We start from the raw sequence: 26,114 nt of genomic DNA on the forward strand, positions 1-26,114 counted from the left end.
CCCGGCCGCGCAGGATGGGGGCGGCGCTGGTGCGGCGCGGGGGCTGCCTGCTGCTCTGGCTGGCCCTGCTGCTGGGCTGCTGGGCCGAGCTGGGCAGCGGGCTGGAGTTCCCGGGCGCCGAGGGCCAGTGGACCCGCTTCCCCAAGTGGAACGCCTGCTGCGAGAGCGAGATGAGCTTCAACATGAAGACGCGCAGCGCCAGCGGCCTGGTGCTCTACTTCGACGACGAGGGCTTCTGCGACTTCCTGGAGCTCATCCTCACCCAGGGCGGGCGGCTCCAGCTCAGCTTCTCCATCTTCTGCGCCGAGCCGGCCACGCTGCTGTCCGACACGCTGGTGAACGACAACCGCTGGCACGCCGTGGTCATCCGCCGCCATTTCAAGAACACGACGCTCATCATCGACCAGGCCGAGGCCAAGTGGGTGGAGGTGAAGTCCAAGCGGCGGGACATGACCGTGTTCAGCGGCCTCTTCCTCGGCGGGCTCCCGCCGGAGCTGCGGTCGGCCACGCTCAAGCTGACGCTGTCCTCCGTGAAGGACCGGGAGCCCTTCAAGGGCTGGATAACGGACGTCAGAGTCAACTACACGCAGGCGTCGCCCGTGGAGAGCCAGGAGGTGCGGCTGGACGACGAGCAGAGCCGCCTGTGCGCCCGCGAGGACGTCTGCCGCAACGGCGGCGTCTGCTCGGTGCTCAACGACGAGGCCGTCTGCGACTGCTCCCGGACGGGCTTTCGCGGCAAGGACTGCAGCGAAGGTAAGGCGCCCCTTCCGCGCGCCCTCGCGCTGCCCGCCCCCGCCGAGGGGCTGCGCCCGCTCTCGGCCCTCGGAGCCGCCGCCGCTGCCCGCTCCGCCATCCCGCCCCGGCCCCGCGCGCCGCGAGGCTGCCGGCGAGGAGGAGGAGGATGTGGTTCGGGCCCCACGGCAGGGCGGCGAGGGCACGCTGCTAGCGAGCGGCAATTCGTTTTGGGAAGGRGGGAAGCGATGGTGGGGGCAGTTTTAATGGTGGACGTGCAGGGGGGGGGCTCCGGGCTCGCCTCCGTTTAGGGCAGGGGAGGCCCAGGGCCCAGGCGGGCCTGACGTTTGCCTCGGTTACACCAATAAAACCGGTGATTRATTTGCGAATTGCTTAGTTGCTGCTGGGGGGGAGCGGGATTWAGGAGAGGACTGCGGTTTTCCCCCGATGTGAACGATAGCGCTTCACGATGGATTCGGCGATCTACAGCGCCCGTCACGCAGGCAGAGTGGAAAAGGGAAGGGGGGAGCATACGCTCCAAGACCACCAGACTGCCGAGCAGTGATACCGAGGAAGGGAGAGTTTAGAAAAACAGCCCTTTCCCAAATCCCATCTCCAAATAAATCACCGAGTAAAATCTGGTCCCTGTTTAGTGCCCCCCACCCCCCTTGTGCTTGGCGACSGGGAGGAGTGTGAACATCTACTTTGCAGATGCATGTAGGACCTTTTTATTGTTTTGCTGGTAAATGTGCCACTGCTTGCAGCTACTTAAGCATAGAAGAGCACATATGTTATGTGCCCGGAACAGATTTTTAAGGTGTATGAATGAAAGAAGGCAAAATATATCGAGGAAATAATAATCTCCACAGCAGAAATGGAGACATAAGTGCAAACTGTAAAGGTGCAGATAGAAAAAAGGTGATACATCGGCCAAGTGACTATCCTCACTGAGTGGCTGAATGATATTTATGGCTAAATAATTTGCCTTTCTCATTTCTATCAAATTTCACTGGCTATAAAAAAGGAAACATCGTTTGTGACTGTGCTTTATTATGTAACACCTTCTGTCCTTAGTGTCAATACTCAAACACTACAGTCATTCTGCATACTGTTTACTTTTTCAGTGTTTAGCTTTCATCTGCCATTTGTTAAAAAAAAAAATCAYATTTTTAAATAGGTTTCTAATAAAGAGAGAACAAATGGTAGTTTCAGAAAATAATAAACTTACCCTTCAATAGAACGCAGTCCAAGAAATGGTAAGATGAAATATCTTAGGTAGTTGTCTAAGATCATATTTACTTGAATGTAAAATTTTAATATGTGGTACTACATAATACATAAGAGTATGTAAAATACTGAGGTGTTTTAATATCTTTGAGTTAGGCCCTACTATAAACCAAAAAGAGAATTATGAGTTTAGATAAAGTAACAGTGGTCATTAATACATTATTTTGCCTTAATATATATGGTATATTAAATCATAATTTATTTATTTAAAGTGATTTTTGAAAGTGTACTATTTATATGAAACAGTTTATATAATTGTATATAAAATGAAGTGTAAAAGGAAATCTTATCTTTAAATAATAATAAGATTAATAACTATTTTAAAGGAATTTTTATGATTGAATGGTAATGAAATTATATATTTTATGTATGTCTATACACACATATAAATATAGTTTCTGTTAGAATTTACAAGAAGATGACATTCAAAATAATGCTTAGAATCTCCTAAATTAGGCTAATATCTGGACTTCATTCAAACACTAGTAGTTTTATAATTGACCTCAGCAGGATCGAGATTAAATCCTCACATGTCTTTTGTCCATGAAGAAGCCTTATAAAATAATAGCAAGACATATAATTTTATTGTACCTTTTCAACAAAGGATCGTAAAATATCCAAATTCTGATTTCATTAGAAATGGAAGGCATTTCCACTGATCACAATATGAATGGGACTAGGCCTACAGTTTATGTTTATTGATTGAGAAAAGGTAATAACTGAAAGTCAGATCAGTCAGGTTTTGATGAAGGGATTAGTAGCTACTCATATGTGCTACAAAGATATTGAACTAGTTTGTAAATAATGATTTAATCTTCTAAGAAATAGAAAAGGCAAAGGGACAAGTAAAACTATTATGTCTGCCAAGAAATAAACCTTGGCTATTTACATTTAATTCCTTGTAGTTAACCTAGAAATTATGCTGTTAAGTTTTGATCTTTTGTTCCCGGAAAGTGTAAATTTCCCACTAGCTTCAGAGGGAGTTTGCCATTCCTGGAAAAGGAAGATTGAAATCTTGGACTGCGATGAGCTGGGGAAGTCAGTTCTGAGTTTCCAGTCTTTGTCTTGCTTTGCTTTTTGACTAGAAATGGTTTAGATGTGAAAAAATCCCCAAACCTTACATTTTAATCTCAAATTATATTCTTTTTTATATATATTTTTTCCTGGTGAAAAAATAGTCATTAAATTCTATTCTCCTTGGAGATTTTTTTTTAGTTTTGATTTGGTCCTTTGACCCTTCTACATCTCTACAATTTGACAAAACACAGAGTTGCATAGTATAATAAGGATGTTAGAAAGCAATAGTGATATAATAATAATATTTCCAAAATTTTCTATCCTGATTTGCACATTTAAGAGATTATAAATAACTAATTTAAAGAGTCACTATTTTAAGCCTTAGGATGCAATTTTTCACAGCATTTATTTTATTTTCTGGAAAAAAATCTGTTTTTTTTCAGATGTGCACCGTAAGTAATTTCTATAGTTTTTCCTGAAAAAAAAGTTTTCTTATAATAATAAAATTACTTCACCTAGTGTTACTTTGAAAAATCCATAAGAATATAAGTTATTCCCAGTAGGCTTAAATTTCCCTGTACTTGTCTAAATCAGGAGTGGCTTCATTTACATTATCTGAATTACACCAGTGTAAAAACAAGTTAAGCTACCAAAAAACCAGATGTATGGTGTTCAGTCATGCTATTTGTTTCAGCAGAATCTACACTCTCTTCAATGGGAGCTTTGGGATGAATTACAGAAAAAGGACAGGAGTTTTGCTTGGGTATCAAAGGATGTGCAATCCATAGCATAGAAAAATATGATCCCTAGCAGTTTTTGTCTGTTAGTCTATATGTTTATGAATAATGACACTATAAGACAGTATAAGACAGTACAAGTACAAGACAGTCTTCTAAAGGAGGAAGTAAACTCTGCGTAGTCCTGAACTGTGCAAGGGAATATTATTTCAAATGATAATAGTGGCTTAGTAGAAGGAAAAAAATATACAAAATCTTAATACATTTTGTTAGAAATATGACTTGCATTGAAATATGCCCTGATTAACATATCAATTTTCTGATAATTTTTTTACAACCATCACAATCTTATATTCAATGAAAATGATATTATTCCTTGAAATGAATGAAATGGATATGATTTGATTTTACAATAGAGTGAACTGTTCATTAAAAAGACCAATCTTTAAAATCTACCCTTTTAGTAAAGTAAGTCATGGTTCTAGAAAGAAAAGAAAAGAAAGGAAAATACTCAGTTAATATCAGTGAGGCTTCATATTTCTCTTCCCATTTTTCTCCTTMTGTTAAAATTTCAGAATAAAAAAACTTTTTAAGTATTAAATTACACTAATAAAATAGTGACCCCCTGGCTTTAGACAGAATGTACACATATAATTTTCTTCATCTACATTTATATATATATATAAAATCTTGTCCAATGTTCTGTCTTAGAAATAGTCAGATACATCTGAAAGAGAAAATAAAAACCAAGTAATACATTTTGATTTGGGCAAAGTTTCTCACTGAGCCTAGCTTCTTGTCACTTCATGCCCTTATGCTTTTCTATATCTGTAACTGTTAGAAAAAATTACATACAGCAAGTTTTATCCTTATAAAATATTGCTGGCCTTTATACCTCAATATTATCTGTTTGCAGTGACCACTAGAGGTAATTATTCTATGAATTCAAAGGCTTCCTATTTAGAACATATTTAACTATCCTAATGAATTTCTGTTTTGTGGAAAAAATGAGGACTGGTCATGCAGCTGTTCTCTGTAAGAGATATCCCTCCTTTTCAGATATTCTGTAGTTGATTCCAGCAATGGTCTGAACTGTGAAAATGATTTTTTAAGGAAGCAAATTCCAAATGTCTTAGGCTAGCCAGCATTTAATGTGTGTGTTTGGGTTCTGAATATATTGTGTAAATCTTTGTTGTGCACATTTTCTTCTTCATGTTAACTTTTTAAAAAGTCATTTAATATTTGTGTTTTTGGATATTTTTCATGTTTTAATTCTTTCAATTATTTCATGCCTTGGATAAAACATATGAACATATTTTGACATTAATTATCTTTTGTGAGATACATGCTTGTCTGCAGAGCAATGCCACTGAAGTCATTGCACATAGTCAGTTTTACAAGAGTAAAAATAAAAAGGGGATAAAAACTCTTGTTTTTATCATTCTTGAATAGTTAGGTAAATATAGTATGGGATAACAAGTACTGTGAGCAAAACCTTCCTTTTGATTTACACTTCAGATTCTTTGTCTACAATATGCATCTCTRTTGCATGATTTGTATTTGTTCTGCATGCTGAATTCTTTATCACTGCCAATGGCCACTGGGGTGATGTTGACTTAGGAGGAGGGATAAAAATCCACTAGAGATTGTGCTAAGATTCTGTTGTATTTACATGATGATTCAATTTAGTTTTAGTAAAAAAGCTTTATTATTATTTAATATTTTTTAAATAGTGGAGTTTTTTGGCAGGGTAGGACTTCTATGGCAGATAGTCAAATAATCCCAGAGTCTCGCAAAATGTTTTAAATCAGTGCCCCTTACATTCAGTTGTATGTAAACAGAAACTTCATGTCAGATTAAAGCCGAATTGTGCTTCATTTTCCTAATGCAATTTGATACATTATTTTGTTTGCCAGCATTTTGCATTATAAGATATTGATTTGAGTATCTGCCTCTCATGTGAAATCACAGCAATTTAAATACTATGTCAGTGGTAATTAGGAACTGACAGTCTGTTTTGTATTAACTTCTAAGAAGGCTACTTGTTGAACACTGCTAATCCTTTCAAAATACTGATACTGAAATACTTCCAAAAGACCACTTATGCATGTAGCATTCATCTTAGTACCCCAGATCAGTAGTGTTTTACATAGTGAGGTTGCTTCGCTTTGCTAAGATGCAAGGCCAGTGCCAAGTTTGATCCTACCTAGCAAATTATAGGAGGCTAATATGCTAGAATTTACTTCTAATAGCCTCCAAGCTTGTGTTAGATTGGTCATATAGTCAAAATTTCAAAATTATATAATGAAATTATTTATATTTTAATGTAATTACATTTCAAGGCTTACAGCCATTTTGGACCAAATATAGTTGATCTTTTCTCAGCTGCAGGTTGGCTACCACTTAAATGAAAGGTTTCCTAGGAATCCTTTTACTATAGATGCTTAGCCAAGGAGTTGTGGGGAAAACATTTAGATTACAGAACGTATAATTTTATCCCATCATCATTACTGACCTGATGGATGGGAATGGGGAAACAAACTAGGACGTAAAAACAGTTCTTTACAGAAATAACTTTAAGCTGAAGGTAACTTTAACATACGCATCTCTAAGTGTTAATGCTTCTTTTTATAAACATATCAAAATTGTCTGGTGATTTAAAAACAAAAGAGTTCATCATACTTTTGTTGAAATTAATGCGATGTTTTGTCTTCCAGAAAGCTTGGTGTTATATTCATAAAACATGAAACTATGCCAGCTTCTGGAAAAATACTTTTCTGGTTTACTGCACTTTAGTTGAAAATTGTATACCTTTATAAAAGCATGGTTTTACAGAATAGTGAAGGGCATACTGAAGTGCTGTGTACCATGTTGCACCTAAGGAGTAAATTGCAAAGACTGAAGTAACATTACTTCTAGAAATTATTTGTTAGAAAGTGACAAATATATAGAATTAACTGGCAAAAAATGAGGCTACATGTTGTCTCTAATACCTTATTAAAGTTATTCTACTGGTTAATCTAGTTATTCTCTTCTGGGATCATCATTTAATCTTTTACTAAATAATTTAGTGCTCCACAAAGATGAGACTTTCTTTCTCCCGACTGACACTTTCTCCTTCTATACTCTGGTGATGGTGTCTGACTTTTCTAGCTAGACTGTAGTTACAGATGGCAAAGTCGCTSTTTCAGAGCTATGGATTCTCCTCTGCCAAACTAAAAAGCAGTTATATGTCGTGGGTTCATGCTGGCGTCCTGCCATTCTCTTGGACCTTGGAGTACTCGGTAGAACAGATGAGCACTGCAGTGCACTAAATACCCGTGGCAATGAATGAAGTAGGAAAGCACATGATTTTGAAATGACATTGATTTCTCTGTGACACAAGTCAGTTCACACCATTTCTTGTTTGTTTTTTCCATCTATACAGTTAAATTAGTGACACTCCATACAGGAGTTTTGGGAGGATTTTCTTCCTGGCTGTCAGCCAGAAAAGATCAGAATTTCCATTAGGCTCTCCACTGTGTAGTCAAAACTTGAAACTCTCTCTACCATAATACATCCTCTTCAGTCTACTGAACTGATACTTATCAGCCCACTTTGAGGTTGCCATCACTCCTACTGCCTATCTATCCATACCAGAGTATTCAGAATATTGCTTTTTTTCCTGTGCAAAACTGGCCTACAGTTTCATACCTTCTATTAATCTGTCTAGATACTGGAAATGATGTAAGATGCCAGTGCCAAACAGATTTCCCTTGACAATTCAGCTCTTCTCATGGTTATAACAGACCCTGTCCTTTGCAATGTTACGGCACCTGTACAAAAGTCACTCTCATTACTAGAAAAGGATCAAAGATCTAAAGTCTGAGGACAGTGGAGAGCTCTAGCTATACTTAATGATCAGACCATTTTCAACATGATATTTATTGAAATACTATGTTGCTTTTGGATACTCTTTGCTATTGGATGAGAAATTTGGGGGAAAGGGGAAGGCAGCCCAAGCCTTGTTTGAGCTTACAACAAAATAAGAGGCGGAGTATGCTGGCAGCTTTCTGTAAAAACAGGACTGTATAGTAGGATTTTAAATTTCTGTAATTTTATGGAGTTGTTYAGCAACCTGGAACTGTTTTGTTAAGTCTTAATAAGCAGCAAATTTGACATCTCATAGATGGCAAAACAAAACCAAATTCTGTTTTCATTTTCCTTTGGAATCAATTTGAAGTCCCATTGATTCAAGTTTAGAATTAGGGCAAACCTAATAACCTGCTGATTCCAAACTTATTATTTGAGTGGGAGTATGAAGGCAGAGAAGATCTAGGGCGAATTAAATAACCTGCTGATTCTGACTGTAGTATTCATCTGGGAACATATATAGAGAAAAGACTTATATTCAGATATTTAAGCGTCGTCGTCATCATCTTTTTTTTTAATTTAATGCATTCTTACGAGCCATACTATGTGAGTAAAGTTATGTGACTAATTTTGTTTTACATTTATGAGACCGTATAATCTGAGGGAAAATTTTGTTTTACTAAAAAGTGGGAGGTGTATTCAATAGAATCGTTTTTGCAGTTGCTGCCACTGCAAATTGTAAAACAGCATATTTTGCCTGTGTAGGTGTTATGTATCTACAATGCTATGTGGGTGTACAAGTCACAGATTGCTTTTAATCTGTAGCACAATGCACAAGATCTTAAAATGAAAAGATCTGACTTTTTGGTGATTTCATTTAAAGAAAGGTCTTGTTTAAAGGCAGATGAGCTAGACTTACTCTTACAGTGATATCTTCTCGTAATTAAGAGAACACGTACCGCTTTTATGGAGATCACTGACATTATGCTATGCGCTTGTAGATATGGGTCTCAGTTCCAAAGTTTCAGAATCACATCTTCATGGCTGATACAGAATGACCTTCAGTTTGATTTGCTTTCCTTTCTATGCTTTTCAGTTTTAATAAAAGATGTAAAAATGATACTTGCGTGAAAGGAAGTATTTCCATTTGGAAAAGATTATACATATTTTTTATAAATTATATATACCTACTTTTTTAAAGACGTGTAGAAAATCACAGAATTAGCAATAAGACGTGGTAAGGAACTGTACTCAATATTGTAAATTTCTTTGGAAGCTTATCGTGATTCTTCATCTATTCCCAAAGGTGACAGCAGAAACATCCGTACAAACACGTCAGCATTTGTACGATGGGTGTCTAGAGGACAATTATGATGAAAAGTACTTTGCTTTATGATCAGTTACAGCTTTGTGATGCAAAGATAATATCCATTATTAATAAAATGTGATACTCAGACCCTAATTCTAGTAAAATAAATGCTCTACAGTCTTTTCAGGAAAGGTGCTCTCTTTCCTAACTGAATAATTTGGAATCAGTAAAAATAATACAAAAAATTTTTGAATTCTCTTACGCAGCAATTGACTTATTTGTAAGATCAGGCTCTTGACCTAGAAGGTCCGGAGACATGAGGAGGAGAGGGTAGTGAGAGGGATTGCTGCTTCTTYTCATCCATATACACTGCTCTGTTTAAGTACACTGAATATCAGATGAGTATCTATAATGGGCTGGAAGGTTGCTTTGCATGATATCATACCGTAGAAAAGCAGTGGCATTTCTTCATGAAGTTTCCAGAAATGCTAGTACTGACATTGTTATTATTAGCTCTGTTTCTTTTTGAATCTGTTTTTTTCCCCCATTTTAGCTCCTCAGAGGAGAGAGAGGTGAAAATGGATGATAGAAACCAATAGCTGTATGTCATTTAAGYTTTAATACTATTGTGCAGCCATACAAGAAAATACTTCTTTGCRTTGGCCACCTAAGATTTTCTAAGAACTGCATAATGCCCTCCTGCTATATTCTCACCAGACAGATGTTGCTGTACTTCCCTGGGWCTGAATCTCTGTGAAGTTTGTTTTCTGTGATGCTTATTGCAGAAAAATAATTTCTGTGATACTATTACTTTGCAAAGAACATGCTTTTAGAACGTACATTTTTGCAGAGATAAACTGCGGACTGTCTTTCAGCATTAGACAAAAAGAAGATCTGTCTTGTTTGGTTCAACATTTACTGAAGAATTCTGAAGACAGATCTTATATTCATGCAAAAAACATTCCTGCTGAAGGTGTTATAAGGGAAACACCTATGTTTTCCTAGTAGTTTATCAGAAAGACAACGTGATTTGAATATAATTCCTTCTTGGCCAAAACTGCAATCTGCTTTCCATCAGCTAACTCAGTTGTGGTAATTTCTAGGACTTTCTGTTTTGCCTTTTTGTTTCTCCTCTTGCTCCAGAACATTTGGAGGAGATGCTGCGATGAATTTAGTTGCAGAGCCGTGATGTTATGCTTGTACATATATGGCTGTTAAACAGCTGGGACTGGCATTATAGGCAGCCATACACTATAGCTGTACAATACTGGTTTTATTTTCTGTTTTCTTCATTAAAACTTTTGAAATTCCAAAATTAAAGAAATCATGCATCAGTTTCAAAATTATGAGAAAAAAATTTCACATTGTGTCTAAAAAACTAAGAAATTCCCAATGACAGAGAAAAGTGTGAACAAGTTTTGACTTGTTCATGCAGATCCTCTGACAATCACGTTTTTAATATTTGAAAATTTTTAGTATTGAGGGGTTTTGTCTATATTCTTATCAGAGGCTGAATCCTGTTTTGTTGTTTGTTGTTTGAAATACCACTGGAGTCTTTTTTTTTTTTTTTTTTTTCTGTCAAATATACATTAAAAATATCTCCATCATTCAAGTTGATGAGTGAAAAATGACCAGTATTCCATTACATATTATCCCACTGCAACACATGAGTCATACTGGTGGACCTGGTAAATCTGGAAACACAAAAATATTTACAGTAATGCAAGTGAATAAAATTTCCTTCCAATTTTTCCCATACTGAAAAAACACAAACATGTCTAATGAAAGTATAAAAATAACAGTATATGTAGAGGGCATGACAGGAATTCAGAATTAAGGAATTCAGAATTAAGGCTACATTCAGGAATTCATGACGGGAATTCAGAATTAAGGCTACATTCACTGAGTGGTGACTTCCATCTTTTTTTGTTTCATGTGTTTAAGCGTGAAACTTGTCTCTGTTTTATTCACATTTATGTGACAAATAACAAAAAGCAGTCAGTGGTTCTGTATCTATTGTCATAGAGATATATCTAACTATAAGAACTATATATATTTATATAGAAGAACTATATATATATAAAAGAACTATATATATATTCTATATATATAAGAACTATATATATATAATCTAACTATAAGAACTATAAAATAAGTTTTTTCTAAGAAYTTACTAATATGTAGTTATTTTGATATTACACTTTCATATGGGCTCATTACTCCTTGGAAATCCTAAMTATTTAAAGGTGAACTGAGAGCAAATTTTGTTGTTATTCAGCTTTGCTCCTTCTTAGCTTTACTTTTGAAGTTGTGAAAAAAAGTATATAAATACCTCTTGGAAACTTGGTTCTTGCTCAGCTTGAACTCTCAGTGACTTCAATTGAGCTTTGGATCATTCAGAGAATGTAGAAAGGTGCTGAGACTTAACAGGAATTAATTAACTAATGTTTGATGGAAGATACAGACTTCTTTAGAAATCATATATATTGTTATGGACAATATTTCTAAAATACTGCTGTAGGTTTGTCATATTCAGAATCTCTTAATCAGTTAACAGAGTAAAAGCATTACTCCAGGTAATGGACTAATAGACTTCCATATTTGTGTAAATCAGGATTGATGCCTCTAAAAGTTAACACATGTAAAATAAGAGTAAGACCAAATCAGCTCCTCTAGCCATTAAAAAAAAATGTTTCAATTATGTTAATATAAAAACACAAGACCTCTCGAAACAACTGCAATGTCCAAACAGGATTAACCTTGCCCATTACTATATAGTATTACTCTGTGATCTTTTTAGAGATTTCGTTTGTCATTCAGATGCATAGAAACATTTTGCCAACTCAAAAATGACTGTTAGAAAGCTTTTCTAGCTTGATTTACACACATATGTGGTACTAGTAATTACCTATTCTATTCTTTTTAATTTGTCCATATTTGTGCAGATATCATAGAGACTGGCAATGCAATTTGCTCTTTAAAATACGAATTAGTGACTAAAAAAAATCTCATACTTTAGTCCCACTTTCCACCATTGCTGAGATGATTTATCCTGTATTAAAGTGCTTGTTGTTTCAAAATAGGCTGTTCTTTCATTTACATGTTTGAATCAATCTTCACGCTCCTTTTCATTATCGTAGGTACCCATTTGGTGCACAGATTTTTAAACTGGTGCTCAGTAGGGCCAGTTTTCTTCTTGTCTAATCAACCTAACTCATATCAGTCTAACACATAAGAATATATTACACTCAAAAATCTATGTTTTCAGAATTTTACTAAGTTTGTGAAGTAAAGCTATGAACTGTCAGGACAAAGAATACTGTACAGCTTTAATTTAATCCCTTTGTGGGCACCCATGATGAAACAGTYTTTAATTACATGATCGTATACCACTTTTTCCACAAGCCTTCTGCCTCATTTAGTGCATAGACTGGGTAATAATAGTAATTTCTTCATTTTTTTTTCTCTTTGCTGTTCAGTGTATAGCCCTGAGCCTTATTTATTGTCTGTATTCAAACTAGCTCTGAAGAGAAATTATTAATTTTTCCCTGGGTTTTTCTGTAGTTCTCATAAGTATAYTGTCTGAACTACTGTACAAGTATTAAAAAATACACAGTACCCAATGAAAGATGACAGATGCTATTATTCTACTTGCAGAGAAGAAGTGAGGCAAAAGACATTGTAATTWTGAGTATACAGCGTGACGTTTTTCCAAGTACTTCACATGTGCTATACGTACACTATAACTTCAAAGCGCGGTTTCCATAGGCACTGCATCTGCTGGGATACCCAGTAAGGTAGGCACCCAGAAAATGCAAATGCCCTGCAAAGCGCAGAAAATGAGCTCGCTCAGAAAATGCCTGGCTTTAAAACCCTGAACAAAATCGTGTGGGACGATTACAGCTGAGGAGAGGACAGAACGTATTTCTGCATGGCAGCGTTCAGCTGTCTGTGCGATGAGGTACAACCCCGCGGCTTTTGGGCAAGGACTCTTCTATCGCAGGGGCAGGCGTACAGTTCACAGGCACAACAGGTTTCGTCATTGCTCAATCATTACTTATTGCCAAGATCTGTGTACAGATCCCGTTAGGGACCCTCTGGAGACAATTGCTTTAAATGGTGTAATTAAAAGCTGTATCATAATGCATGTGAGTACGGAGAATGGATTTAAGTTACATAGAAAGCTTTATTTGTCAGATATGCTATTTTGGGGTGATTGACTTTGCAACCTGAAGAATGTTCTTTCAATGTAGTAAAATATGTGTGTGTGTGTATATATATATAATATATATATATTTTTTAGGTTTTTAAAACTCTACTCTCACTCTTACATCTCAGGCCCAGCCATTTTCTTCTTTGCATTTTAATCAAAAAGCCTCCTTTCATAGTGTCTGTTCTCAGCAGGGATGTTACTGATGGATYGACAGGTTTCCTGCTCCAGAAAGGGGTGGCTGGACCCAGCACAGGCTGCAGCAATCTGGTTTCTCATAATAGGAATAGCCTGCTCAGGCTCCAGTTAAAGTATGCACAGTCCAAGCAATCTTTCAGGAATTTACTGATAAAATCCAAGACATCTCCATGAACTCTGTACAAACTGGGATTTTTCAAGAAAGTTTGCGACTTGAACACATTCTGGCATGTTTTCAAAGGTTTGGCAGAAGGCTTAACCCTGAAAATCAAATCATTCCTCCTTAAACGGTTTCTGCTTCAAAATATGACTAAAGTCAAAAGGAATCAGAATGGAAATGAAACTTACTTAAAGTTCCCTTGGGGAGATATTGCTGCTAACATAAATGCCAATTTTTCAGTTGAGCTATTTTTTTGTGACTGAATCAAATATATGTTTTTAAGGCTGAAAGAATAGTGGACTGCCTTACTATAACTGAGTCCCTCTCAATTTTCTTTAATTAGCATAAGTGATCTTCTTCTGTAATGTGTGCCTAATAAAGAAGGAAATCAAGCAAAATATAAAGAATATACAAATTGTTTCTGTACATTTCAGAACCATTTTTGACAAGAAATGAATTGAGTTGACCTATGAGAGATCCATTTCATTCTTTAATAAAATGCAAACGTTGTATTTGCAAATCTATCTACTTTTGAAAAGCTTTACTTAGAAGTGTTTCTTAAACTCTTTATGTAAAAGTTTTAAATGGATGAATAGTATAGCCTATATACTATATACTACCTAAGAGCCAGAAACACAGGATTACTTTCTGAACTGACCAGCCTTCRTTTTTAGGATGCTTCTGTCTTTATAAGAACGACATTAATAAATATCCCAGGAACTTGCAATACAGCTTTTATTAGTTATCTCCTTCTTTAGAAATTGATACTTTCTTTACTTCTCTGTTGATGTAAATATTTTACAATTAAAAATGTGAACAAAATGAAAAATAATGAAGATTTAAAATACTTATTTCCCTTTTCCTTTTCTCCTTTCTTTTATAATCACTACTATTTTGTAACCACTACCTTATCCTATATACTACTTTGACTATTAAGCATGCAAATAAAATCCTATTAATATTTTGGAAAGAAGAAGTTGAAGGAAAGATAAAGGAAAGTTGAAGGAGAAGATAAAAGAAAGTCACAGTAGAGTGCCTAATAAATTTATTTAAAATTGCTTCATTCACATATAGTCCAACTGTGTTTGACTGGATTACTTACGTGAATAAGTTCCTGTTCTTGATCCCCAGTATAAATTAATATACATACAAGTATGTTGCAGATAACCATACATATTTTAATAATAAAATACGACTGTTTACAAATATATGAATATTTTATATATTAGCCCATGACACTTAATCACCTAATGGGATTTTCAGGGATATTCATGCTTATTTTTCAAACTAATTTAAACAGAACTATGTGTATGAAAATGAACAGAGAAGTTGTAAAAAGAAAAATGTTCAATAGTCTGAAAATCATCATTCAAAAATACTCAGATAAAAGCTAAAGTACTGAATTATTGCACAATCAGTTAAAATATGTTTATTTATAAAGTTGAAGACACCACTATTTATATTTTCATGTACTTATAAAGATTGTACCCGGTGGGTAGTCTTACTAGACCCATCTTTAGAAATGCAGTTGTTTTCTAAATATTAGTAAGTTTAATTTCAGACATATAAATATAATATAAATATAAATAATTTCTGTTTAAGCTCATTTTATGACTATTTTTTCACCTCTTTGTTGCATTTTCTATAAAACAATTGCAATGTTATTCTCTTTGGGCAACCTTTAATTTTGCAGGAAAATAGTACCAGTCACAATCAAATCATAGGCCTCTCCAGTCCTATATAACGTCCCTAAAGGCTGTTTTTTGCTGAGCGGCAAAGGAGGTATAAATTAATGCGATCTGATTTTACTGTCATTTAAAATATGTCTCCAGCTCAGCATTAYTCCTCTGTAGACTTTTTGTCTTTTGAAACATATAAGATAGAATATGAACAACGATGCAAGAGTTTCTTAACCTATTAGAYTGGACTATGAGATTGTAGGATATCAGCAGGAATTAAATGTATTGACATTGTCACTAGCATTTAATCTACTATGCACACTGAGTACATTTCTCATAAAAACAGCTTCTGTGATCATTTCTAACATTCATGTATTTAATAAACTAGTGCTGTAGCTTGGTCCTRGTAGGGTGGTTTGGGTAAACAGACATTATTTTCTGGGAAGGATTTTGTTAAATACGTATCATTTGGATCAAACAGTTATTCATGCAGTTATGCCARTTGATCCAAAGGGGCAAATGGAGAGGAATTTTTGACACTTAACATGAACCGGCATGAGAGGATCCAACCTCTTCATCTGCTCAAAAATATCAGAATGGGACATGCAACTACACTTTCTCTTACATTGGTTTGAATTTCTATCTATATAGCTATGATYGATTCCTGAAAACACTGTTGCTTATTAATATTCTGTCCAGAAAAATTATTTAAGGAAATTGTTGGAATTATTTAAAAGATCTTTCAGTGATCTAGAACATATTTTTCCTGGTTTAAAGGAGTCTGTATTCAAAGACAGGGAAGGCTCCAAAGATGCCTAACATTTCTTTTAAACTATGTCTTAATAGAAAACCTCCATTTTCTGTGCATCGATGGCATCATATTTAAATCAGATTTTGGAAAACTGTTAAACTCTCAGTACTGAAATTTTTCATAATTTTCAGAAATATTTTTAAGACTTTCTTTTGCTACATTTCAAACTTTTTTTTTTTTCTTAGTATTTAGTATTTCACCTACGTTTCAATATGCCTTGGTTTTCTCTCTGGCTTTATACAAAAATCAGCCCAAACAACTAGTAATAAAATAAGAGACTGGCAATAMTGTTAAAACAAATCATTAGTAACTAAATAAATAATCTTAGGAGAAGAATGTAACAAAAATACTAGAGATATTTTTAGGTATCACAGTAATATTAAAGCAAATTACTGGTTAATGGATGTGATGTCATCTGCTTCATTATACCTGAAAGGTGCACAAAGTCATCCTACAATTCATGGTTCAGGATGTTGTTTGGTAAGAACTTTTCTCTGCTTAATCTACATCTAGCTGTTCTGCTCTGAAATGYTGGATTCCTTCAGAAAAATCATTTTAGTGATAGTAGTGACCTTTGGTTYTTGGGTTTTGGGGTTGGATTTTACTTTTTGTACAATTTCCTGTAGTTAAGGAAAACTTACTATGAAAGAGCCTTGTTTCAGCTTTGGTATTTCTTCTTCTTGAAAAAATGGATCCTTCAGAAATGATTATATCAGATGAATGGTACACATCTGGAAGCATAAAATGGAAAAAGGAGAGATGAAGGACCGAGAATTAATTAAGTACTGGCAATGGAATTTGGAATTGTTATTTTATTTTCACAATTCTAATACAAGTTCCTTATATATCTGAAGTATTTAATTTCTCCTACAGKTTTTCATCCATAAAATAAGGCTAATAATAGTATTCACTATCTTCTACCCATTTCCTGCCTGTTTTATTTCATTATGTCTTAGATATTTTACTTTTACATGTTTTGCTCTGTGTCTACCATCACCTAGAGCCAGAGAAGTGGATCTAGCTTAGGGTTCTAGATGGTATKTATTACAAACAATATTAAGCGGTACTTGAGGTACAAACATTGGGGCATAAGTAATAAATAGATATTTGTAGTTTAGGGTATTCCAGATTTCTTTAAGGTCAACAAAGTTTCTGATGTACTCATATATATTCTTTTCTTCCTCTGGCTTATTGGTGTAACCTGTTTCAGCCTAGATGGTGATTTATTTCTGACAACATAACRTGACAACAAACTCCATTAAAAAGATTAATATATACTTGGGTAAAATGATGTTTGTTTATAAAGGGGTCTTTAAACAGATATACCATAAAGGAATCTTAATTGTCACGTTTGYAAGCAAAAGCAAAGATATATTTTTGGAAGTGAATTGAAAACCACCTAAAATGCATGTAAGATTGTTTTTTGAGGAGTTAAATGTCAGTTGATGAAAAGCATTTTCTTAGGCCTACTGCACTTTAAYAGTACTTGCTGTTGCTATTGTATGAAGGATTTTAGCGCTTTCTGGCAGAAAGTGTTTACAAAATATCATAAAATGTAAAGCTTTGTGCTTGCAAAAAGGTGTAAGGGGAGAAATAGTGATTTTCATTAATACCTGGTTACATAAAGAGTGTTTTGAAYAGTATAGATTGATTAGCTAGTAAAAACAAGAAAAGTACTTTCCTAAGTTTCTAACTTTTTGGTAGTTCTGCTACTTGTTGAAAATAACCTATGAGCATAAGATGATTCATTCATCTATATTTGAATTAAAATGAAGATCTAATTTTCAGAGACAGTACCAGTGAAATGATTCTCCTCAGACACCCATGGAAAGCAAGGGAATATTCTTTTCAGTTTCTTTGGGTCAAGGAGTTTGGTTCTACCTCACACTGCTCAAGTGGTCAGAATGTGTATGGAAGTTAGTTACTGTTGTTCATGAAAAATGTGTAGAAATATATTGCTTTTATTAGCTATTTATGGAAAAGTTAATACAGAAATAATTCTAATAGGATTAAAATAACTTACCTTTGTACAATAAAACAATATTAAGATGGCCTAAAGTATATATAGCTAAAATGACTGTAGCTATAACACTTGATGTCACGAAGATCGTGTGAATGTAACTTTAGATATCAGTTTTATGGTAGAGTAACAGTTAATTCACCTGTATTTCATCAGCTGACCAATCTATACGATATACATACCTACATATGTATATATATATAGATATAKATATACTATCTGTAGAACACTGCGTAGATKGGAAGTGTCCAAATGGGCATTTTGAAATACTTAACCTGAACTGAACACATAGTCCAGCTATGCATTGCTTACCATTTGGATAAAATAAGAGAGTAAATGACATCTGTGTAACAGAAGATGATAACTTGCTGGAGAAAGTAAGACTTAGAGAATAAAGAGACTTAAAGAATAAAGAGCTAATTAAATATATGTGAATATATATTCCAGCTACTGTGTTATTAGACCTCATCACATGCTAGATGGTCATTATAGCCACTGTTATGCTAGCTACCTTTCATGTATGTCTGCAGAACATATTCAGTTGAATTGTGCAGCTGAGCAAYGATAATAAATCTGATTGTAGAAAAAGAGTTTTTAGACACAAGGTCTATCCAACRACAGAGACAAAATCCTAGAAAAAGCAAGCCACAATGTTAACCTAATGTTTTGAATTTCAGTACAATTTTAAATAAAATGAACGGTTTTTGGGGTAAAGAAAGCATTTTGGCTAAATGAAATGTCAGCAAATGCACGATTGCAGAAGGAAGCATGGAGAATCTAAAGACTTTTCCATTTGTGATCAAATATACTGAGCATGTAAACTGGAAGAAACAAAATAAAGGAGGAAGAGGTTTTGTATTTGCTATTCATCATAAAAGTAAATTTTTAATGTTTAGTGGAAAATACAAAAAAGAAAAATAGTATTAAATGGACTAGTCTTTCTAAAAAGTTGAACAGACTACTGGAAGTTAAAATACTGTATTATCTAGTATAGCAATGCAAAARTCTTCTTTGTGGCAAAAATTTTAATTTGCCAAATTTTTTTATTCTGACATTTTAATTTCTGAAGGTAGTGGGGAAGAACGGAGTCTATAGCTTTGAAGATCATAATTTTACTCTGACTCTGGAACTAATAATCATTAGTGTAATTCATACATGCATTCAAACATACTTTTTAATTTTATTGAAAAACCCATAACACAAAATYTTAAGATGCTTTCCTAAGTGATAAGTAGAGCACAAAGGGTACACACACACAAACACATCACACACTGAATGTYGATAGGAATTTGATGACAAACCATCTTTTGTGCCTTTGGCATTATCCCTCCTTAGCTATTAAGTGTTCAGTATAGTTACTCTAATTATTATATCAACATCGAGAAGCAATTTGACACACTATGTTGGTATTTGCTAATACTAATAAGTTACATTAGAATATTTTCAAAAATAAGATATCATCTCTCCCTGCCTTCCCTTTTTTTGGCTGTGTATGTTTGCTGTATAGGTTCTGTGGAGACAGCATATATCTTTAATTTAGTGGTTTATATTGTATCTTGACACACTATTCCTGGACAATAAATAAATAAATTACTAATATTTTCAAACATTTAGTAATCTCTCTTGAGATGTTACTTTCTAAAAATCTGAATATTGTAGTCTTTTAATCACTAATAAGATTTGCACATGTGCCAGAAATCTATTGCTACCTGCTTAAGTGCTTTAAAGTTCAACAAAATTAGCTATTTTTAATAATGATCTTGGACAAGAGTACAGAATTATTTTCCTTAGAATAGCATAAAATGCATGTTTCCTTTGGAGGGAAACATATGAAAATAATTTTTCATCTCTATTTAATCTATTCTGCAAGGATTGTGTAATCCTATTTTAGCAAATGTTAAAACAGCATTTTTTTCTCTTTTGGAAAAAAAGACATTTTTATTCTACTGAAATCGTCAGATTATTAAGAAAATGTCTGGAATTTAGGAGAATGTGTCAAGTTATTCCTGTGCCCTAGTAATATAATATTTTTTTGGCAGATGCTAATCCTTGACAGAAAAAAAAGATGTATTTAAACAAAAGAGCATTGAGAAAGAAAAGATGATATGTTTGTTTTGAATTTTCTTACACTTTCTTAAAAAAACCTTCACAATATATGTAGATTTCAAGCTATGAAAAGATATATGTTTATTAGATTTGGCACTGTGAAATTTGTTCAAGAGAGTTTGAATTTTTTTAAGATTAATACCAAATTGGTGACTGATTTTTAAGTTGCACATATCAGCAACGAAATATATAGATCTCTGATTAGTTTATCTTGGCACAAACTTTTTCCATTCCAGAGTGATAAATTGCACAGTGATTACTTTGTTCAAGGACCAAGCTGAGACAGAAAAAAAAAAACCCTAAATGTTTGATATTTACCCATTAATTAAAAATAATGTGCCAAACTTCAGACAGCTCCATCCTGTAATTATTATGTTTGAGAATTAAAGCCTGTTTCTTTGTGGGATTAGTGGTATGGTTTCACCTCTTGGAACTTGATACACTAGAGTTTTCTTGGATCAAATAAAGCCAGCTATTTGTCCTCATTTTTGTACCTCATGATCTAATGTGCTTGAAAAACATCTTAAACGTTCTTTTCATTTGTACTACTCCTTCTGGTACATGCGTGTGGACGAAAGAGAACAATTAGAAGTTATTAGTTTGTTGGGGGAATGTAGACACATATTTTTAATTCTTCAGTATACAAGTTAGATCTAGTTATAAGTTTTTTACAATTTKTTTCCACAAGAGCCTTCTAGATTTTGCTCTTCCATGAAGAAAAAATATTTCCTAGCACTTTTTCTGTAAGTGTTCCAGAATGAATACATCTTTTCAGTAAGCCAAAATACTTTCTTTGAATGAAGCTAAGTGCTGATTTTTTTGATAATTGCTTGTTAATGAAATAGCAGCAAAGTAAAAATTTTTGTAAGACTACTTTAAATTTTTAACAATTTTTTTAATACTTTAACAGACAAATAACTTACAATGGCAATTCGATTACAATTTTCCATAAAAAAAAATGGTTCATGAGTGAGTGTATTTGAAAGTAAGGTTTTATTTGAAAAAAATTACAAATTATACATGATAAAGAACAGTCAAAGGAGACTTCTTATGCAATGCCTGTGAAATTGAAACAAGGCCTTTTCTTTGAGGAACATTTCTAAATAAATACAGTATGGTGTTATGAAAAAGTAAAACTAGTACAAGAAATTGTGATGAACTATATGAAGAAAAAAGAYCTACCCCTTTTTATAGAGGTACACCAAACTTTCAAGTGACAAAGTGAGGTAGGTCTTTTCATCTCAGTCATTAAAGATCAGAACAGAAGCCAAAGAAAATGAGAGAATGTCGGATTCAGGTGTGCTCTTCAAAGCAGAAATGGGATTCATGCTTCTGTAAGAGATGAGATTGCTAGAATTGTAGCTGACTGGAACGCACTTCAGGGCTCCTCAAGGACTGAGACCTTCAAACTGGCCGTTCGAATAGGCTGCCGTTCCTTAGAAAATTATCAAACAAACAGACCATATGGCCGGTCTGAAGGATGCGAAAAGACAGTAGTAAAGCAGCAGGTCTCAGTTGGGCTATATATTGTTTTACTCAGAAAAGGTGCTTTCGCATGATATTTATGTCKTGAGCAAGAACTAAAAATTAACTGCAATGTTAACATTAGAATTTGATAGCACTAAATTTGTCTGATCTTGGAAAGGCTTGGCTATAGGGTAAAAGATTCTTAAACGATATCCTGAAACTTAATCTCTGAATCAGCTGAGAATATTCTGCTTTATGCTTCTGTCAAATTAATAGGCTTTTTCCTTCCTCATTTAATTTACCTTCGCCTCTTCTTCTGATGATGCATTTCATTTTTTTCCCCTCCCCTTGTTTGCTCTCCTCTTACTTAATCTTGAGTTGTCTCCTTTTGGCTTTAGGATTTAAATGAAGAAGCCAAGAAGGAAAAAGTCTTTCTGCTGATAACTTTTCTTTTTCTCRGGCCTCATTTTCCCCAAAACACTCATTTAGACTTGTGAATTTGTGAATTAGAGCAACCAAACAGATCCTTGCATCGGAATGCAAGTCATCATAACAGAAGGCATTTACACTCTTTTCAATCTAAACTGCCAAAAAAGAATTATAGTTGTTAGATTTAGTTTTAATTATTTTTACCTTTAGTTTAGACTGTGCTCCATGGGAGGGCTGGATTTGTGTGATTATTTGATCTGAATTGAACAACTATAGTTTATGAACATAGTCCATAAAACTAGTATTTTCTGTTCACACTACAAGACCAGTATCTCTTAAGTCTCTAAGAGGTTCCAGTTTTTARGAAGGTACACCTATTAGTGTCTATTTTTGGGGGGTGGGGTTTGGATGAATATAATACTCATCTTTGTCTGTTGATCACGTTTTCCAGAAATGACAGGATATCTGAGATTCTCATGCTGTTTCCATTTAGTGTTCCTCAGTTATCACATCTTCTGATTTGCATTGCTGATTCTTTTTTGATGTTGAACCTCATTCCACTAAAATTTCCTCCCTCAGATACTTCCTTCTTAAATTGTCAGGCTTATTCATATTCCTCGACAAATGATATTTAACACTTGTGATATTTAGTGATAAAGATAAGGAAATGTATGCAGTAGTAATCATTCAGATATGTCATCTGAAACCATCATTACATCAGATGGCCTCTGTAGTTTTGAAAGGTTTATAGGAAATATTTTATTCCTCTTCGTCTCCTTGAGTGCCATATCTCTCCCCTGACTGTTGTTTCTGTTCCTTAAAAACAAATCTGTTTACACCTCTGTTCCTGTGTGGAGGTTTTTCCTGATTTTCAGTGACGTGGGCTGCACTTTTTCAACTTGCTCGGTTTTGTCTCTTACCTATGTTTCCTATAGATGTCTGTCAAAGGTCTTTACTATTCAAGGGCTTTTTCTGTTCGGTTTGTTTCATTCTTGGCCTATTCTTAAGATTTTTTTCTYATTCTGAACACTGTCGCCTTTGGCTGCTCCCTATAATGATTTATTATTCACCCTTAGTGAAACTTGTGTGTGAAGAACTTTCTACTTTGAAGAGTAATTTTATTTAACTTCCATTTATTGCTCTCTCCTAAGGTGGGATTTAGGTAGTTTTAATGTGGTAGTATATTGTAATGCTACATAACATAATACAAAATACAATAAATATATATCATACAGTTTCTTATAAATATACCTAGAAAGTGACAGAAATGGAACAGCACAACACCTGGACCTCAACATTGTTAATTCAGTTCATAAAAGAAATCCATATGCAATGATACAGGGTTTCCATGTCCTCTAAGTCAGATTGAAAATAAAATTGAATACAAGTTATATTGGCAAGGTTTAAATTAAATTGTCTACAGAAGCTGTTTTTGGTGGGCAAGTTTGGATTCCATATAAAGGAAGTGAGCATGAGTTTTTTTCTAATGTATGATCTGTAATGCAACTGCTATTGTTTCTTGTTCTTTGAACTGAAGTTCAAATAGACAAGCAGAGAATATTCACCAGCTTTTCAAAGAGGACAGAATATGCGCCAACACAGACAGCTGCCTGGGACTGCCKTGAAATGCTAGCAGCTCCAAATCTGCAATTTCATACGAAGAACAGCACATAAAGTGGATGCGATTTCACTAACTGATTCTAAAGGCCATTGACATTTCAACCTGTAGGCAAAAAGCTAACTTTGCTTCCATCTTATCATTCTAACTTAACCATTCTAACTATGGCTAGGTCCAGCTGGGCTATTTAAAAAGTTAAAGCTCAGTCTGAGTCTTTTTCCTCTTTAGAACCAAAATAGTTGAGGAAGTAAAACAAAATTAGTGTACAAATCAAGGGCAAGAAATAAGGAATTAATAAATTTTTCTCCTTAGGAATAGGTTATACATTTCTGAGAAGAAAATAAAAACAATGAGAAAAGGTCTAATGATGTAGCTTATAAATTACAGATTGTCTATTTGCAGGACATAAAAATCAATTTTAGTCTATAAAGAAAAAAATTACATCACTGAAAATTTGGAAACACAGTCTGTCATTAGAACTCCTGAGGGTTTATATTAGCCTTTCTCTTTGTAAAGAGTTTATTCTGACAATGTGATGACCTGATAGCCTAGTTCAGCTGCTAAGCCTGAAGTCATATCAAAATATGATTCTGAAGCTGGAGGATACTGAGAAGTTCCTTAAGATAGATAACTTCCATGAGTTATAACAGTGTTTTATCTAACATTTCCTATGAAAATAGAGGCACTTTTTTCATTTTAATTTTTCCCTTTGTCAAAGAAGAAAACGAGCAATATATCCCCTAGCAGAGAGCTTAATAATAAAAAAGAAAGAAAGAAAAAAAAGGCTAAACTCGGTTTCTAAGCTGAGGAGTGATTGGCCTTCTCTGCCCATGCATAGCTCTTCAGTAGAAGTGGCTGGGGTGAAACAAAGCTGAAGTTGTTTACAGGTCTTGGGATCTTACTTCCGCTTAAAAATGGTGATCCTGTGGTAACTGTCTGTAGACTAGTTAAATTGCTGTTTGACCTGTATGATGATCTGAAGCTATCAAATGTGTACATAGACTCTGATCATCTAATGTTATTTCCTGTATAATACAGGCCCAACTAATCAATCTAGTTTCTTCATCAGGAGGACTCTAAAGCAAAGTAGCTATCATATAAGTCCGAGAGCTTAAAAATGAGGTGGAAAAAATGATTTATCTGAATTTTTTGATGACTAAAGTTCTCTCTTAAAAGTTTAAACAGGAATAAGCATTCAGGAAAATGTGATGTGTAGAACATAGAAAACAACTTATCTCCTTCCTATCCAGTGTTGAACCACCTTATATTTTAATGATTTTCTTTAGCATTTGTGATTTGCATTAAAAGGAAAGATTTCAACAAAAGATACATAAATGTGTCGCATTACATGTGTCACATGTAATTACCAAAGTTGAGTTTTAAATGCAGGAAATAATATATGCAGTTGACCATAAATAGCTGAACACCTAGGCTGTTATTAGGCTATAATATAGCTGCCTCGTTTCTGCTGACTTACTTAAATGAGGCATATGGTACCCCTGGCCTTGACAATGTCTTAGAGTCGGTAGGTATTAAAGAAACAACAGTCCTATTGACCATTTCACAGATAAGCTTGGAGCGCTGAATAACTGACAATGACATAACCATTAGTGTGTCTTTGCATTCATTAGCCTTTCCGCCACTTTGGGACTGTCTCTTACTTAACAGCAGAAAGGAATCCATCATTTCCTTCTTTTAAAAGCATTTCATAAACTCAAAATGAAAAACAGTGAAATTGTTTACATTTAAGTGCATGTAATTTAGTTAAATAGAGATGCTCAGAGCTATTTACAATATCTGAATGAGTTCCTAGTTAGAAAAAGTTGACAACTTGTTATGTTAGTAGGAATATGATATATTTACGCCATCTTTAATGATTATCTTTTATAGCCACTTTGCTTCAACTCTAACAATTTGTCTTTTGTAACATTTTCTAACTGAAGGACTTAAGACAGAAATGTCCTTAAAAGGATACATCCTACATGCAATCTTTTTTTCTTGAAATTAGTTTGAAATTTCTTCTGCCACAGCAGAACATTTAGTGAGCTAAACCTTGTTTAGACAAAGAGCTGAAAGATGCCAAACTAGTAAAAGCAGGAGCCTAGTGAATGAGCACTGCTTTTGTTATGCTACAGAAATATTAATTCATGGCCTCAATACCAACATGTCTTCAATGAACATGTCACTTAAAAAATAACAATGTATTAGGGCTCTACTGAAACATTTGATATTTAATTGTATTGATTGATCAAAAAGTGTAAATAACAATGATAAGCATGTGAAATCTCTGTATTCTAAGGATAATGGTTAGCTTAAGCTTTCTGTTTGTTGCTAAATGCTGCTAAATGAATTAGTGAATGCAATGATGAGAAGTGATTTAAGCATTCTGTTCTAGACATTAATTTTCTTGTTGCTGGCAGAAGTTGTGTAACTGAGAAAGGAAAAAGTACAGAAGCATATGCTTTCACCTATTAATAGTAAA

The 26,114-nt window shown here is 34.7% G+C and overlaps 1 protein-coding gene across 1 annotated transcript in view; it reads left to right on the top strand.

Annotated features, from left to right (window-relative positions):
* Positions 1–14: 14 nt before the first annotated feature.
* Positions 15–26,114, top strand: part of NRXN1 (neurexin 1) — a 702,150-nt gene continuing 676,050 nt past the window's right edge. The window contains exon 1 of the mRNA XM_085325818.1: positions 15–753. Within this exon, the coding sequence (XP_085181944.1) occupies positions 15–753 (739 nt within the window). The remainder of the gene's footprint in view (positions 754–26,114) is intronic.

This window comes from Rhea americana, unplaced genomic scaffold, assembly GCF_003343005.1.
Source record: "Rhea americana isolate MKP2758 unplaced genomic scaffold, rheAme1 scaffold_123, whole genome shotgun sequence".
NCBI classification, from domain to species: domain Eukaryota; kingdom Metazoa; phylum Chordata; class Aves; order Rheiformes; family Rheidae; genus Rhea; species Rhea americana.